Source organism: Seriola lalandi, unplaced genomic scaffold, assembly GCF_002814215.2.
Source record: "Seriola lalandi dorsalis isolate HSWRI2012SDOR001 ecotype SW California unplaced genomic scaffold, Sedor1 jcf7180002054946, whole genome shotgun sequence".
Lineage (NCBI taxonomy): Eukaryota > Metazoa > Chordata > Actinopteri > Carangiformes > Carangidae > Seriola > Seriola lalandi.
This window is the reverse complement of record NW_019525497.1, coordinates 1,121,413-1,139,923: the sequence shown is the minus strand read 5'-3', so window position 1 is coordinate 1,139,923 and position 18,511 is coordinate 1,121,413. Positions and strand designations below refer to the sequence as shown.

Sequence of the window (18,511 nt, the reverse complement as noted above, 5' to 3'; positions counted from 1 at the left end):
AATAAAAGCCTGAATACGATACTTTCACCGCTGCTGATGTATGTCATTAGGCAACTGCAGAGATGAGGGGGAGAAAGAGCAAAGGGAGACTGAGAAAGGAGATAGAAATACAACTGAGGCTTAGTGGAGTTAAAAGAGAAAATGAATTGGCTATCACACAGGAAGATGCTTTTTGAAGCTTTGTAGAGGGCTTAACACAAGAGATCAGTGGAGAATATTCGCCCCCTTTCTATAATTTGTGCAGCACCTCAAAATTGTAACTTTGACTTTTGATGGTTGTTTTTCTGTTTCATTTAGCTGCTGCACACTCACCTTTAACGGTGCCAATGTCTTCTTCTGCTTTAAGTGACCTAGGTTGTTGCTGACAGTCTAACTACTGTAGGCCCCAAACATAATACTTATATCCATTTTAATGTGGACATTTAAATGGTTATGGGTCTCACTGGCACTTACAGAGCCCAGGGCACACAAGATTACAGGAAAAATAGGTATGCAAATTTCTCTACTGTGCCTTGAGGAAAGTCTGTAAGTGTACATGTGTTGAATTATTCATTTAAAAAAGTAGACTGCTGGATGATCCAGGCAGTAGTCTGAGGTAATTCTCTCCCTCTCAAACTGAAGGGATGGACAATACTGAGAGAGTCCTATCTCAAACTGCCTCAGGGTGTGATGAACAGCACAAGATTTCTTGCAAAACAATTGACATTAATTAAGCCCAAAGTTTCTTGATAAGGATACTGTTTGCCAAACTCTGAAGGACTCAGTGATGTTAGCATTCAGTGATTCCACTTCAATCTCATTTTTTTCTACTTGTCTATGAAACCATTTAGAAGTATGCGTTGTCTGCTTTGTAAACATCAGTATGGCGTCTGCATTCTTAAATAGTGAGTTTACACACATTTCTTATCAATATTTGAGGAAGGACTTCTTTTCAGGTGTGATGAGGACATAAATCTCAATAGTACTCACAGACACTGCAGCCTTAGAGCCCTATTATATTACTCATTATACACCAGAGAAGCTGCATAAAATCAGTGAAATTTAAAGCCATTTTTCTATTAGAAAAATCTACATGGACCCCAAGATGCTCGGTCTTTCAAATTCATGGCTGTCATTCACATGAGACTTTATTTATAGGGTAATATCAAGTCTTGAACTGTAGTTATTTACATATTACTGGAAAGCAACCAAAAAAGCAAATTACATAAACTAAGCCAGTACCAAATTTAGTTAATTTTGTTTCCCTTAAAAGACCTTTGTCTTTCTATCATTCACTATTCCAAACTGCCTATTAATCTCTGGCGCTTTTTTTTTTAGACAAATTGGGTTGTAAACTTAAATGGCGTTAAATTCCCATCCCTAGGTGAAACTCCAAAGCAGAGTAGCTGAATTCAGCCTGGGAGGAGAACTATGGTGTCTCACTTTGCTCCTTCACCCTAGAAAACTCTTAACACATACTTTTGTAAGCATATGAAAAAAGCATATTGATAAACTCATGGCAGTGATCATTCATAAAATCGACCCATTTTTGGTCTAAATGTGGGTTTGGCATAAGAAACACATTGATTGTTAATTAATAGCTTTGATGATTAATCTTTTCCTCACAGATGAATTTTCAAGAATTGTGGCATTCCTCCTTATATCGAGATGTGCCCCAGCCCTCCCTGACAGGCGGCCTGCCTCACCATCAGAGCCGACACTATAACCACAAGAGGAGCAACAGCAACACGCCCCATGCCAATGCTCTCTGCCACTTCCACATTGCTGCCAGCATCAACCCAGCCACAGGTTCGACTCAAACACATCACTTTCAGTCTCTTCTAGTTGTTGGTAGTTGATAAACAAATGCTCTAAATTTGGGTGAAGTATTAAAAGCCACAAGATGGCATGGCGTACTTCTTAAAGAGTAGAAACGGCAGCCACAGTATTGCAACATATTAGTCATCCCTAAACCATACAGGCTGTATAGTGTTAGCTCTGCTTGAATATAATCAGCTCTCAGCCAGAGGGATTTATCTCTGTATGTACAGCTTTTTTATAATAAGTTACAAAAAAAGCTGTAAATTTTGTACATTGCCTGAGGTTGTTTATTTAACATTGTAGTGAGCTTTTGTGCTCAATGAAAACTGCTCACGGTAAATGTAAGGCATTTTCATTTTGTTCCTTTATGTGTTTTTGTGGGGCAGCTTAATTTGACCTGAATCAGGACATAATCTCCTTCAGCCTTGAGGCAGAGAATTCTGCTAGGATTATATTTCTATGCTTGAATTATGTTTTAGCATTAAAACCATACTAATATTTATGAAAGTTAATTAGCTCCAGCATGTCTGTACATCCTCCATGCCCCTAATAATGTAAATCTCTGTTCTACTTCTCTAAACGTTGTAATGTCTTTATGACTTTGTCACATATTGTCTGCATCACAGATATTCCTCTACTGCCCTCCATCTCTTCTCTGAGTGGTGTGGATGATGAGGAACCTGGAGGTCCTTTTACTGTCCACTGGCTCAACAACAAAGAGCTTCATTTCACTTTAGCTATGGAAGTCTTCCTACAGCAGCTCCGAGGCAGCCTGGAGCAACAGAACGAATGCTCCCATGAAGGTACAGAAAAATATTTAGTCAGACTTCTACATATTCCATTCTGCTTTGTCTTCCATACTGATTTTCAGAATTTACACTTGGACACCATGATTTTCATTCTATTCCAGAGCCGGAAGATGAGGATAACTTCGATGAAGAGGGCAATAGTAGGCCAGGTGACCCCCAAGGACCCGAGGCTGTGGAGCTTCCTCTGGCAGCAGTGGAGCACCAGGTGGACGTGCTGGTAGAGGAGTGGAATAAAGGGGCAGACATGTTGTTCAGTATTCATCCCATGGACGGCTCTCTGTTAGTCTGGCATGTGGACTGGTTAGATGAATACCAGCCAGGAATGTTCAGACAAGCTCAGGTACATTCACTTATATTTATGTTACAATGGAATATTATTAATCAGCTAATACATTTATGTTGATTTTTTTTATCAACAAACATAATCCCTCACCTTTTTAATGTTGTCTACAAATATTAATAACCCCTTTTTCTTTTTCCTAATTTGTGTTGTCTCACTTCAAAGATTGGTAAAGAAATACAGAGACACATAAGAGTTATGATGGAAAACAACAGTAAAGCAAATATTAATTATATTTGATTGTATGATTTAATTTTCACTCTAAACTAAGTAGACTTTGCTTTGGTCAGTCTTTCAAGCGACTTGTTTGTATTCACATTTTTGAGAAGTGTTTCTTGGGGAAAGCATTGATTTATCATATCAGTAAGGTTTTGAATCATTTTGACAGTCGTGATGGTCTAGCTCCTATTCTAATGGCTTCTCATCTAGCCATTCAGACAATTATATTCTAATTATGTGTGACTTCATATCAAATTGAAAAGTCCCCTGCTGCATTTTTATTAGCAGGGAAATAATGAGAATCTTATGACACGGCAGTTAGTCAGTCGGGGGAGGGCAGCTAAAAGAATCCCAAGTTTCATTGACATTCAGGTTGATTAAGCCCGCCTGCTTTAATTAGATGATACAGACTGGATCCTGCTATTATTATTAGCATAAGTATTGTTGAACATTGTTCTTTTTTATACATACGTGATGGGGCATGTGAAGAGGGCTCTATCCTTCAAGTCTCCATCACTGTCTTTGTGACTTAGTTAATTTCAGAAAGTCAGTTGTCACTCAGTCTAGAATGCAGAATAGAAGGAGCTAACCCTTTTGTAAAATGGGTTCATGATCTTCAGTGCCATTTGTGTCATTACCACATTCACATGGGACCTTCTGCTGTTTCATAATATAGTCTTCTTTCAAGCTAAAAGAGAATTGAGTTTTTGCTTCCTTTTTATCATCAACTCAGAGCTGAAAGTTTTAGTTGTTTTGGATTTTATTGCTTTGATGTCTCTCTTTCTTCCTCAGGTGTCGTTTGTGTCCCGTATCCCTGTAGCGTTCCCTACAGGTGATGCAATCTCCCTGAGCCACAGTGTTGTCATGTATGCCTGCAACAAGAACGTGGATCTGGCTATCCAACATGGCAGACAACGACCGCTTGGGAGCACATTGCCTCAAACAAAATCTGCTCTAATAAGCTACGTAGGTCAAGGAAAACCTGCACCCAGCAGTAGTCTTCGACTAAGTATTTTCACCCCGAACGTCCTTATGATCTCCAAACATGCTGACGGTTCCCTGAACCAGTGGGCAGTCAGTTTCGCAGAGGACTCTGCTTTTTCCACTGTGCTCAGTGTCTCTCACAAGTCACGGTACTGTGGCCACCGCTTCCACCTCAATGACCTGGCCTGTCACTCATTACTCCCTCTCCTCCTCACCACCTCACACCACAACGCCTTGAGGACGCCAGAGGTAGACAGCATCCTGGCTCCTCCAGAGGCCTGCTCCACAGGTTTCTCTCATTCAACATCTCTGCCCCGTGGGTCACGGTCCAGCCGAGTGTCCCTTGGTGTGGTTTCCCAAGATCCCAATGCGATCTACAGTGAGCTGATTTTATGGAGAGTGGACCCTGTTGGCCCACTGTCTTTATCAGGCGGGGTCTCCGAGCTAGCCAGGATCAATTCTCTCCATGCATCGGCATTTGCTAATGTGGCCTGGCTGCCTACACTCATTCCCAGCAGCTGTTTAGGTGAGAAAATATTTTTAGTAAACTACTTTATTCTCTCTCTGTTTTAACAGGCAGATATTTTACTAAGCACAGCTTCATTTTTATAATTTCTTTTGTTTACCAAACAGTTATTTTGGTTCAGTATTATGAAGGAAATACAATTATCTTTTTCTGAATAACTAACTTTGCTTTGGGACTTGAAGTCCCCATAAAAATCATTTTTAGAACAGTTTTTGAGTCTATTTTACCCTCATGCATACTCGCTTGTATATAAATAAACAATTCCTGTGAAAACAACTAATTTAAACGCCATAAAATCCATGAAGGTTTAAATTTTCAAACAGTGGCACACTAATAAAAAAGTTGCAAGAGTGTAGATAGTCCATAGAACTTTACAACTGTCTTTGATATGAGTCTTTGATATTTGCTTGTTTGTTAAAGGTGCTGTACCTCAGTATTCTATATAATTTTGTCTTTTGTTTTTATGTTTATTTAGAAAAACAAGCCTAATAGCAGACGCCACTCCTTTTGTTGCTTTCTTTCCCTCTTTAGGTGTATACTGTAATTCCCCCAGCGCCTGCTTCGTGGCAAGTGACGGCCACTCACTCAGGCTGTATCAGGCTGTCATCGAAGCTAAGAAACTCCTGAGTGAGCTGTCTAACCCGGAGATATCAGTAAGTCCTCAAACAGGATTCTCAAACTCCATCAAACTCTGCAGGTTAAATTCAGCAATGTTGCTTATGCAAACCAACAACAGCACATCCATGTTTCTCCTGGGCGCTTACAGATGTGGTAAGGTAATAAGGTGTTGTCAATTTGCTGTCTTGCCACTTGCCACTAATATCAGCCTTGGATGACTTGGCAGAAAGATTACATAGAAGCACAATTGGATAACATCAAACTCAGATGAATTGCATGGTAGTGATCCTTCTAAGCCCATACAGAGTTGAATCCAGCAAGAAGTTAATGCCTTTGCCATATTAACTGCAGGCTTAAACTATGTAATACTAATCTGAAATTTTAATGTCTTTTTCACTTCAGAAATATGTTGGGGAGGTGTTCAACATCATCAGTCAGCAATCCACAGCAAAACCTGGGTGTATTATAGAGCTGGATACCATTACTGACTTTGTAAGTATCAATGAAGCCCAAGGGAACTGGAGTGTATTCAAACGAATTTCCCTTGCTCTTGCTCTCTCATTTAGGACACTTTATCCAAGACTGTAAACGTCTTGGATAAGAAAGATTTAACAGAAACTTTTCCCCTGAAATGAAAGTTATAACTGGAATATGTTTAAAAGCCATTGTTAAAATCTGGAGCATTTGTATATGAAACATTCTGCAGTAGACTCTGTGAAAGGTCATCATAAAAAAAAAAAACTAAGAACGGGTGCAGAGCAAACCTTCTCTCTTCCCCTCAGGCAGCTTGTGCGTGAGGCGCGTAATATCGTCACAACTGAAAATGTCTGTGTCAGTGTGTCTGCGTATTTGCACCGCAGTAGATGAAACATGTGGTTCAGTGTCTGCATCTGATGTAGTTTGATAATAGCTGCTGCTGTTCTCTACAGCAGGGGAAGGAGACCCAACTCCTGCATGTTTTTGAAGAGGATCTGATCCTTGGGAGTGAGAGAACAGAGAGCACACAGGACACTCCTGATTCTTCCCCCGCTGGTATTGATATAATTAATTTTTCTAACTCAGTGCTATAAAATGTATATATTTTCAAATATAATTCAATATCAAACATTTGCACCACCTTTTAAACACGGTTCATTAATCTTCTCTGTGTATCTGTGTGTTTCTCTGCAGCCTCTGGTGATCCGACTTTCTCGGCACGTTTTTTTCTGGTGGTGGTTGAATTAACCCCGACAGGCCGCTCACTCCTCCACATGTGGCATCTCCATCTTGCTGCTCGACCCGTCACCATGGGTGGGTACTTTGAACAAAAGACTTAAAATGCACAGAATGCAGGAACATTTATGATTAACAGTTGCTTCAGGAAAAGACCTTTTTACCTATCTTCTTATTAATCCCTAACCAAATAGATGAATGGCAGCTTAGAGGAGAATTTTACTCCTGAGAAAGTCACAATAACTGCAAGCCTCCTGACAAAATAATGATGTCAGTTAGAGAGCAATAACTCTGCTGTAAAATATGTATGTATTGACCATGGAGAAATATGAACTGTTTTTGATCGCACTAAGAACTCATGAACAGTGTTTGGAGAATATTGTGTACAATGAATTTACTGGTATGGAAGTAGATCTACTGAAAAATATATTCATAGATCTAAAATTCAAATAATGATCGTAATTATGTGTTTGTCACAAAGTAATAAATAATGTGCAAAGGTTTTTAGAAATTCTGTCTTCAGCTTTTCTAAGCAATATTTCCCTCTTCCTGTTGTGTCCCCACAGAGGAAACCATGACAGAGAAGGATGCCACCACAGCTTCTCCTATAAACAGCTCTCAGTTTAACTATGACACGTTCACTTCTCCAGTAATTCAGAAGAGTAAAACCTGCACCTCCAATCTGCAGAGTGCCTGTCGCCTCAGCCTCACAACACACAGACTATACAGCCAAGAGATGGCTCTGCCAGAAGGGGTAGAAGCCATCAGTGTTACACCCTCAGCAGGTGAGGGTCAATGAGGACACACACTCGCATACAAATGACATAAGTTCACAAACTCTCTCTGACATCACAGCTTGGAGGTAAAACACACAGAGCCTGGGCACAACACAAGTCATGGTCAGTATACATGCATACATGCATGTATACTGACCATATTAGCAGCAGTGTTAATATTAATTACAGTAGTAATAATTATTACATTTCTCTTTGCACCTTAATTGTTTAGTAATAATGGAATTAAAACAGGTCCTCAGTGTAGGTTTGCCAGTCTAATTGTAGGGTACAGATAAAGAAATTCAGCAGCTACTTCAACATTTACAGATACCAGTGTAGACTAAGGTGCAAGTTTCTATCCTCTCTAAAGAACTGGTGCTTAGTTAGCAAATGATTGAAATCGCTGATTCAAATAACCCTTTCAAGGAAATAGGGTTCAGAAAATTCTTTATCGACTAAAAAGCTACTTCTGTTATCATAGGAATGGAAAATGGAAACTGACAACGGTGGATATTTTTTCAACAATCTTCATTATCAGCCTGGAAAAGGTTTTTGAAATTGGACTCAAAATGAATAATTTCGAACAGTGTAATTTTACAAAGCACGCAAAACTTCTGGAAAACAAAGCTCGAAAATCAAATGAATTCAAATAAATTCACAGAAAAGATATAGAAGTTTAGAATTATGAGAAAACCCTTGCCTAATAATATCCTAAAAGTGTATTGTCAACTCTGCTCCTAGGTCACCTGAGTGCGTCATGTTCTCTGCCAGCTGGCCGGGTGCCTTACCTCCTTGCTACTTCCTGTTCTGATGGAAAAGTACGCTTCTGGAGGTGTAAGGTTGTGACGACAGAGCCCTTTAGTATGGACACCTTGTTGTACCAGTGGGAGGAGTGGCCACTCTTGGTGGAGGAGAGGCTTCCCAACAGCAGTGCAGTAAGTGTGCAAGGTCGCCCCATAGAGGTCAGTTGCTGTCACACTGGACGGATTGCAGTTGCCTACAGGCAGACGCCAAACACACCTCTGAACTCAACACCTCATCTGAACCCTCACGGACTGTTAACTTCTCCTCCTACCCTGGCATCCTCCCCCTACAACACCCACCTGACCCCAACCCTTACTGTACAGCGCAGCCCAAATCTCACTGCAAGCCCCAACCTAGCAACCATTAGAGGACCATTGGTCCACATTGGCATTTTCCAGTGTGAGTCCACCGGTGGTTCACAGTGGATTCTAGAGCAGACCATAGTCCTGGACAGCACAGATCCGACGGCTAACAGTGGTATGAACAGTAGCACAAATGGAAATGCAAGTATTCCAAGTAACGTGGACTTCTCTTTACCTAACGAGAACTGTCTTGGTTCCACTAGTAAGAGCCTAGTTCATTTGGACTGGGTGTCCCAAGAGGATGGGTCTCATGTTCTGACTGTTGGTATAGGGACAAAGATTTATATGTACGGCCGTCTCTCTGGGAAGCCTCCAGAACTGGGTCTGTCATCTGAGGCCAATAGAGACCAGATCTTGTCTCGCCTGGTCTTGCTTCGATCAGTTGATCTGGTCTCTTCTGTTGAAGGCTCATTACCCATCCCAGTCTCCCTCTCTTGGGTACGAGATGGCATTTTGGTGGTAGGGATGGACTGTGAGATGCACGTCTACTCCCAGTGGCAACCTCCAACTCCACCCAAACCCAATGCTGCCATCACCCAAGACACAGACATCAGCAGCAGTGTCTCCTCCATAATCTCAGCTGTCAGACAGAGCCAGGAGGAGGGACCCAGTCCTGGGGCTCCAATGTCTTCACTAGCCCCTCCCAAAAAGGCCCTGACAAGGTCGATGATGAGCCTGGCTCAGAAACTCAGTGGGAAGAGAACAGCTTATGACCTCCCTGTAGAGATGGAAGATTCTGGGCTTTTTGAAGCAGCTCACCAGCTCTTTCCCACTCTGCCCCAATACCATCCTGTACAGTTACTGGAGCTCATGGATCTAGGGAAGGTAAGTTAAAGAAATATTTAACTGTTTTTTCTTTTGATTATTTTTTCCCTTTATTTAAGAACCTTCTCAAGTTGATATGATAGTCAGTTAATATAATTTACTTTCTTAAGGTTTGAAGCTGTAGTAAATCAAACCAATACATCTCAAAAGAAAGAAATTGGCATAAATTTGAGATTTTTTGTGGTTGATTTACAAAGCACTTATGTTTAAAACGTGCAACATTTGTCTATCCTAAGGTTCACCGTGCCAAGGCTATCCTCTCCCACCTGGTGAAATGCATTGCTGGAGAAATTGTAGCACTTAAAGACAGCTCCAACAATCCAGAGAAACGTCTGCGTTCTCGAACCATCAGCGCTGGAGGCAGCACAGCCAGGGATCCAAAGATGTTCAGCAAAGGGGTGGAGAACTCCACCCCTGACTACACAGAGATAAGCTCCATCCCTCCCCTGCCTCTGTATGCCCTTCTGGCAGCTGATGAGGATACATCACCAAAACCTGGTGGGTATACAACATTTGGTTTTAGAATAGCAAATAGCATTTTTTGTATGGCGGTAGCTGACTGGTGGGGGGTGTGCTCCCAATGGCCAGTCCTACTATGACAGACTAGTCCATTGTGCTGGGACCGGATCTACAAGATTTTACTCATGTCAAATAGCAATATGTGGCGGTCAATGTTGATACTGTGATGGAGCACCACAAATAAATCAGAATATGCAAAACTCTGCTAAAACAGACAAGTAAAGTACAGAAAATGAAACCATATTTGCAAGATATGGAACTGGAAAATGACAAGTACAATAAATAAAGGATGTTCACAGTAATTTGAAAAGTCAATAAATAAAACAAGTCACAGAAATTTCCTATAGCCTCTATAACATAAAAAACATTCATTCATTCATAATTTCAAATTAAGTAATTTTCTTAAGACACATTAGTATAAAAATGTATTGTACTTACAAGAAATGTACCCTGCACTGTGGCTGCCTAAACCCGATGTGAAATTAATTAAATTAATTAAAAAAAGAGAGACCCAATGAAGAGGGACCCAAGCACAGCCAGACCTGACCCCAAATAGATGCAAGGAAAATTAACCCGATTTAAATTTGATTGACCTGAATAGACCCTAACAAAGAGAAAGCAAACATCGTCAGCAGCATGATGATCCATTAATTAATTCAATCAATTAAAAAGCAGCTGCAGTGGAAAAGAGCAGCAGTATAATAATGACAATGTCTTAATAACGAATAGAAAGCCATAGTAATTAAGATAATTTATTTATATGCTTCAAAGACAAATTTATGTTGCTAAGATTAGACTGGGTAGACTTGCATCCCGGATCAGGTCTCAGTTCCTCTGAAACGAGGAGACCCGTCAATACCTCTACTAGAGATGCTTTGAGATGGTAAACTAATATGCTAACATTAAAAGAATGCACTTGTGGATAACAACTAAATATAATGAGGTAGTGTTTAGATTAATTTCCTACAGGCTTTAATTGAAAGGGGTGAAAATTCAAGATTGTAAGTATTGTATATATTATTACTTTTAAGCAGATGGCTGCCGCACACAACAAAAATAGAGAAACAGTATCTACAGTGGGAAAGTAACTACCATTTTTAGCCACCCTGCCTCAAGGTTTGAGAGACTCGGAATAATACCCTTCTCTTTGGTCTTCTACTTTTTCCTTCCGAATTTTTTCCTCATTGTGTCTCTCGGGATACAACGTGAGAAGAATGAAAGCAGAAACATGTATACAGTAAAAGAAAGAAAAAGATCTTGCTCTTTGGTATTTTAATTTGATCTGCTGTCTGAACAGCAGGAGGGTATTTTTCCGCAGGTCTCTTCTGAATTACATGTCTTAAGTAATTTAGCTCTGCTTTATGCTTCCTTACAGATAAAGTGGGCAGTGTGAGCGGAGATAGTGGGCATGGTTCCAGTCACACAGATGCTTATGATGAGCTCTTTCATACACCAAGCATAGTGGACCTTGACCCTCTGGACAACGATCAGGAGCAAACAAGTAACAAGGTCAGTTTCTGTCGGCTTGTTTGGCTTGGTTAAAGACACTTTATAAAAATGAGAGTGGACAGCAACATTTTGGGCTCATGGTATTCCAGTGTGTGCCTTAGACATGCATCATGCATAATTGTGCATGTCAAGGTTCATTATATATATATCATTATACATATATATATAGGTGCCTTAAAAGATAGACCAGTATGTCCTTAGCTAATGCATCAAAGATCTAGCCTGGTGTTGGCTGAGTCTCCAGATATTGTCAAAAGGTTGAGGCATTAGGAAAAGTTTGCATATATAATTATTCTTGTGAATAGTTAATGTGCACAAAACAATATTACGGATGTTTAATTGAGAGTTTGAGTCCAGTCATGACCCACTATCTCTTCTAACATTATTTCCTGCCTCTCTCTTTTATGTGATGTCTTATAAATCCTCTGTCTCTGAAGGTTATTGACCTATCCCAGTACAGTCCTACGTACTTTGGTCCAGAACATGCCCAGGTCCTGTCCAGCCACCTCCTTCACTCCAGTTTGCCGGGATTAACTAGTATGGAACAGATGTCTCTCATGGCGTTGGCCGACACCATCGCTACCACAAGCACAGACCTGAAGGACAGTCAGGGGAAGAGCAAAGGTACAAAGGAAATAAAAACATAAAATGAGGGCCCTTCAGATGGATAGAAACGCAGTAGATATGTTCTCCATCCTGCAACATAATGTAATAAAAATTTTTAAACAGCATCAGTAAGCTGTCTCTCGTTTATTTACCAGGTGGAGAGACACTGGATGAGTGTGGTCTGAAGTTCTTGCTGGCTGTCAGACTGCATACCTTCCTCTCTACCTCCCTGCCTCCAGCACACAGAGCACAGCTGCTACGACAAGGTACAGTGAGATAGGGGTTTTCAAACAGTCATCATTGGGGTCATTCCATAGCTGATGCAAATTAGCAGGGGAGGACTCTACTATTCAATACACTGTACAGGACCCTATTCACATCAATAAAAATATATATTTTTTCTAATCTAATAAGACCAGAATTCACAGATAAGTATTTATTAGTAAGTCAAATACCCCTGTAAAATAGTACACTTAAAATGTTTTGGCCTTGTATGATCTTGCAAGACTTAATGTAAGCTCAAAGCTTGCTGCTTAAAGAGATGTCCACCTGCACTCCTTCAAGTATAGTTTCAGTGCTCATGTAGATATTAGAGGAGTTACTCTATAAAGACTCCTAAAGCTAGACAGAGAGCAGGTTACTGATGGCCTCAATTGAAAGTTTTTGACAGTAAAAGTTTCAGCAAGAGAAGCGAGCAAGCCATAGTCTGTTTATCATCCTTAACTATTGCAATAAAGTTGCCATTGAGCAAGGCACATAATCTATGGCTCCTCAGAGGGTGGTAGTACAGCTCTGTAGCTGTAAGCTCACTGCTTAAAAGTGAACTGACTGTGCTCCTGTATTTACTGACTCAGGTTATCAGGTTTTTGTTAGATGTATATCTGCAGTTGATATTCTCCCCATGAAATACTGAACATTCCTCATTTTCCACATGTCCTTTTCTTCTCTACAGGACTGTCAACATGTCATTATGCCTGGGCCTTCCACTCTGAAGCCGAGGAGGAGCTGTTGAACATGCTCCCTGCCCTACAGAAGGGAGAGCCCACCTGGCCTGAGCTCCGCTCCATGGGCGTGGGCTGGTGGCTGCGGAGCACCAACAAGCTACGAAGGTGCATTGAGAAGGTGAGGCAGTTAATGTCATTAGTACTTTTGCTCAAATCTTAAATAGTGAGCCAGTTCCAGTTTTGTTGAAATAGATTGTCTAATTTGAAGTAATTTTGCAGGTTGTTCAGTCAGTAGCCAATCAGAGTAAAAGAGGACGTATATATGAAATGGGAAGGACAGTGCCTCTGTGGAGTTCAGTTTAACATTAAGTTTGCATTCATGCTAGCTATTGTAGCCTTATTTTAATCATCAAATGCATTTTTGAAATGGTTTAACATCTGGTGTTTTTCCACATATTTGAAACTACAATTGAAAGTCTATCCACAGGAAATGAATCGATACTATTTTGATAAGTGGTTTTAGTCGTTTTTCAAGTGACAATGCTAAAACATCTACTTTTCTTTCATTTCTACACATTGAGGCTTTGAAGGTTGGCCATTAGTGTGTTAGCCCTATGCACTTCATATTGATTGCTTCATTTATGAAGTGCTGTCAGGTAGTTGAAAGTGGGATTTTGCTGAGGTTGCTATAAAATACAGCATACTACTCCCTGAAATGACCCATAAAGCTACAACTTGTTCTGTGAATAAGACTGTATACTGTAGACTGAGGAGGCCTGAGCTGAATGTTTTTTTTTTCCTCTATTTTGTCAGGTTGCCAAGGCTTCTTTTCAGAGAAGCAATGATCCTCTGGATGCAGCTATATTTTACCTTGCACTGAAAAAGAAGGCTGTGGTCTGGGGATTGTACAGGTAAGCAGAACTGACATGATTTTGCATATGAAATACAAGTGCACACACATGCACATACAGCTCAACATTTGCCACTGCACTTAAAGATTATGTCAGATCACTGAAGATTTATGACAGCAGTTTTGTTGTTTTGAATAACGTCATTCTCTCCAGGTCTCAGAAGAATGCCAAAATGACTGAGTTTTTCCGCAACAACTTCAGCGAGGACCGGTGGAGGAAAGCAGCACTGAAAAATGCCTTTTCTCTGTTGGGAAAACAGCGGTTCCAGCATTCTGCAGCCTTCTTCCTTCTTGCTGGCTCCCTTAAGGATGCTGTTGAGGCAAGTGGAAAATAGACTTGACACATTGTTTGCGAGAAGCACTTGTTCCTTCAGCTGCAATTACCACTTGCTAACCTGCTAAACCTAAGTGAAAGACCTTGCTTTCGGTATAAAATGATTCAGGTACCAAGTCCTGCTAATTTTTATTTATAAAGTTCATTGTCAAGGGCAGTGATTGATACAGTAAAAAGCAGAGAAACCAAATTCACAAAAAGAGACCATGTCACCAGTATTTCTGGTCTCTGCACCGGCAACAGCCATGGCTGGAAGCATTATGTTTTCAGGTTGAACGTACGTACGAATGTCCATACACACATACACACGTCCATCTGTCCCATTCCCCTGAATGTTATATATCTCTGGAACGCATTGAGAGAATTACTTCAAATTTGGTACAAACGTTCACTTAACCTCAAGGATAAACTGATCAGATTTTGGTGATCAAAGGTCAAGGTCACTTTGACCTCACATCTGTCCCATTCCTGTGAGCATGATATCAAGAATGTCAGGAGGTAATTCCATTACATCTGGCAGAAATGTCCACTTGGACTCAAGGATGAACTGATTAGAATTTTGTGGTTAAAGGTCAAAGGTCAAGGTCACTGTGGCCACTATCTAAGGCTGTAACTCAGGAACAGAAGGAGAGGTTGTTACCATATTTCCTGCAACTGGACTGGGTGGTGGAGGCATTCAATCGCAGATAATTTTACTTTACATCAAGATCCATGCATTATTTTCTGAGAAACTGACAATAATGTTGAAAAATGGGCTATCTCGCAATGTTAAGGAAAATTCCTTAATCTACCCCTTAAACTGGATCCATACCAAAATTTTATGGGTTCTTCCCTGGCCGATGTCGTATTCCTCCACCAAGTTTGGTGCAAATTGGTTCAGTACTTTTTGCTTAATCCTGCATAGCTGAAAACATAACGTCTTTGGCAGAGGTAATAATGCAAATATAGGTAGTAGATAGAATGTAGGCATGCCTGATGTATCATGTTCACAAGAACATGAGGCCACTGTGACCTTGACCTTTTGACCTCGACCAAAATCTAGGCAGTTCATCTTTGACTCAAACTGAATGTTTGTACAAAATCTGAAGAAATTCCTTTAAGGCTGTCTTGAGATATCACATTCAAGAGGCCAAAAACATGTGTTTTATGAGGTTGCAGGGATCTTGACCTTTGACCACCATAATCAGTTCTTCCTTGAGTCCAAATGAACATTTGTAGCAAACTTGAAGAAATTCCCTCAAGGCATTACTGAGATATCTCGTTCATGATAATGGGATGGTAAAACATGACGCCTCTCGCCACAGCTGTCGCCAGTGCGGAGGCATAAAAATCTGACATATTTATGGTGTCAAATTAATCACTTATGTTTTAGAACTACTTCCTTTTTCCTTTTATTGTTCATTGTAAAAGCCAGACAGACATTAGAAGAATGGTTTGGCTTTGGTATATGCGCTCAAATAAGTGCCCTTCTAGTTAGTTAATGTGTTTATGCATGATTTTTAGAATGGCTGTTGTGTTAACCAACAAAAACATAAATCTCTCCATCGTTTTGCTCACATATTAAGAGGGTTGCTTCAGGTCATTTTGTTTACTTAACCTTTTATTCATCAAGGTTATTTCTGTTTAGAAAGTCCCTGAAGCAATGAGTCACATTATTTTATCTGTGTGAGTAACTGGAGCTTCTCTAAGCATTTTATGGAAATGAGTGTCACCCAGGCAATGGGCTATCATTGACTTTGTTTTTTAGTCTCTCTGGCTGGGAGGTAGTGTCATTGAAATTCACCTCACACCTTACCAGTTGCAAGCAACTAGAACAACTTCAACTATATCCACCAACTCTTTGCTGTGAGCACAGGGTTTCATTTTTTTATTTTTTGTTCTTTCCTTTAAACAAGAAAAGCGGTAACTTCAGAAGATCATTATGTCCTACTGCACTAGTGTGTATCCACAATATGCATTATTTGTCTGCATATATCTTGTCTCACCCCATTCAGCCCTGTGCCAATAACTCAAAAATCTTTTTATAATTACCAACTGACTGTGCTTTATTTCCTTCTCCTCCAGGTGTGTTTAGAGAAAATGCAGGACCTACAGCTGGCTCTGGTGATCTCCAGATTGTATGAGTCTGAGTTTGAGACAGCATCCACCTACAAAAAAATCCTCCAGAGACGTGTTCTGGGACAAGACAAACAGGTGCATAGAGGCTGTTTATGTCACAGCGTCCACAAGCTATTGTTTTTACTGTGAAAATGTATCATTTCATACTCAGCATGGTTGATTCCAGCATTTGATAATTAATACACTGCAGAAACCAAAAAAGAGTTATTGTAATTCTCTGTACATTTCAGATTCCAGCCCACCAGGACCCTTTCCTGCGGAGCATGGCTCACTGGGTCCTGGAGGACTACAGCAGAGCCTTGGACACTCTACTTGAGCAGCCTGCTAATAGCAACAGTTCGGGATCCTCTGAGAGCAAATGTGATTCTGGTAGGTCTGCAGTGCTTTTTTTTTTAAATTTACCTCAATGCAAAGGTGAAACAAAAATAGTACAGTTTGGTACTGTGTACCACCGAAATGATTATTTTTATACTTAATTGATGACACTATTTAATGATTTCAGTACAAGCTAGATTTATTTAGCCAGAAACTATGTAAAATTGAGTCAGTTTGACTTCCTAGTGATATATTCTGCACTCTTTTAAGCTTTAAAAATATCTCAATACCCTGTTCACTTTATGGACATCGCAGGCCTGTCGAATACAGCATTGCAGGTAAAAACGGGGGTGGACTATAAGTGCTGCAGACTGTAATATGACACTGAGGTCAAATCCTCTGCTTTTACAAAATGTCTCAGCTTTGCAACTATTTTTGGTCTTTTAAGTATGTGAAATAGCACAAGTAATTGCACCCTACAGGGCACAGAAGACCACTTAATTGAAGAAAATATACAAGGCTTGCCTTAAGAATAGATGAAGTACTGAACTTAATATGAACCTCGTTTTCACTCAAGAGCCAAACCAGACCCAGATCATCCCATGTCTTTCATAAATGATTTTCTCGAAGCACTTCTAATATGCTTACAGAGAGAAAAAAAACACAGACCTATAGAAAGGTGAAAATATTTCTTCTCCTTTATGGATATTGTGCTGTCCTGGCTGGGTTTCAGTATGAGGTGTTTCGGTCTGACATTTTTCATACCTGGATAAAAAAGAGTGAACTTAAAGTCACAAAATTACCTTTTTGTCCATTTGGTCAGTTTTCAAACTCCCACTCGCCTCCTCTACTCGCCTTTTAAGTGATCACAGAATGCAGTTTGGCTGTGTATCAGTGCTCACATACTGTAGCTCTATGCCTCATAGGTTTGCCAAGAGGTTCAACAAAGATTCAGTCTGTCCAGCTGTGCATTTCTGTGTCTGATCTGCGCACGGTGGTCAAAGCACTAAAAGTGGCTGGTTTTTGCCAAAGGTAATTTCCATTTCTGTCTCTTTTTATCTATGACAGGTTCCTCTTCTGTGTCTCCTTGTAACCCTGAGGTTTTCAACTTTTACACCTACCTCCGTACCCACCCACTCCTCCTTCGTCGCCATTTCGGCTCTTCAGACAAGGCTAAAGTTGGCCTGACCGCTGAGGGTCGCAGGGCTGATTCCGTTAGCCTGGAGGAGAGAAGACTGTTTTTCACAGCTGCATATGCACACCTACACGCTGGCTGCCCCATGCTTGCACTTGAAGTCCTCTCCAAGATGCCCAAAGTCCACAAGCATTCCAAACTCCTGAACCAGGAGGATACAGGCATCACTGGTGAACTCAGTGTTGGGAGTAAGAATGGACAAGCATCAGACCCAGATTGGGCTCAGCCGGCTCTGAATGGCTACGAGTCAGATGGGAACAGCTTATCCAACAGTAAGTCAGATTCTGTGTTAAGTTTTGACTGGAGCCAGCCGTCAGTGACGCTTCCAGATGAGCCCCTGGAGCTGAAGTGGGACAGTGACAAAGACGATGAAGAAGATTATGAGGATGAAGAAGAAACTAAGAATGGTAAGAGCGGTAGAACTGCAGACAGCAGCAGTGTGTTCCAGGACACGCAGGATGCCATGTCGCCGCTAATGGAGACGGTGACGGGAGAGGACAGTGAAGACGGCAATGACTTCATAGCGCCTTCTGATGACATCTTGGCAGCTCAGCTGAAGTTTACCGCCTGCTTGAAGATTCTGACCAATGAGCTGCGGACGCTGTCGACAGGGTATGAGCTCGATGGGGGGAAGCTACGTTACCAGCTCTACCAGTGGTTAGAAAGAGAGGTAATGACACACTCAAAAGTCAAACCCATAATAGTTTTTTAGTTTTAATATTGTTATATTATCCATCTGTGTGGTGAAGCATTATTCTGGCTGCACCCTTAGGTTCACTCAATAAA

At 40.7% G+C, this 18,511-nt stretch overlaps 1 protein-coding gene across 2 annotated transcripts in view; it reads left to right on the top strand.

Moving 5' to 3' along the window:
• dmxl1 (Dmx like 1) overlaps nt 1-18,511 on the top strand; it is a 54,689-nt gene that overhangs the window by 12,317 nt on the left and 23,861 nt on the right. For both annotated transcript variants that reach the window (XM_087170386.1, XM_023394225.2), the window contains exons 10-29: nt 1,608-1,788; nt 2,427-2,603; nt 2,711-2,949; nt 3,961-4,678; nt 5,210-5,331; nt 5,699-5,788; nt 6,226-6,328; nt 6,467-6,586; nt 7,075-7,293; nt 8,026-9,275; nt 9,512-9,773; nt 11,170-11,303; nt 11,741-11,927; nt 12,065-12,175; nt 12,862-13,031; nt 13,667-13,764; nt 13,918-14,083; nt 16,162-16,290; nt 16,446-16,584; nt 17,599-18,395. In XM_087170386.1, the coding sequence (XP_087026512.1) occupies nt 1,608-1,788; nt 2,427-2,603; nt 2,711-2,949; nt 3,961-4,678; nt 5,210-5,331; nt 5,699-5,788; nt 6,226-6,328; nt 6,467-6,586; nt 7,075-7,293; nt 8,026-9,275; nt 9,512-9,773; nt 11,170-11,303; nt 11,741-11,927; nt 12,065-12,175; nt 12,862-13,031; nt 13,667-13,764; nt 13,918-14,083; nt 16,162-16,290; nt 16,446-16,584; nt 17,599-18,395 (5,412 nt within the window). The remainder of the gene's footprint in view (nt 1-1,607; nt 1,789-2,426; nt 2,604-2,710; nt 2,950-3,960; nt 4,679-5,209; nt 5,332-5,698; nt 5,789-6,225; nt 6,329-6,466; nt 6,587-7,074; nt 7,294-8,025; nt 9,276-9,511; nt 9,774-11,169; nt 11,304-11,740; nt 11,928-12,064; nt 12,176-12,861; nt 13,032-13,666; nt 13,765-13,917; nt 14,084-16,161; nt 16,291-16,445; nt 16,585-17,598; nt 18,396-18,511) is intronic.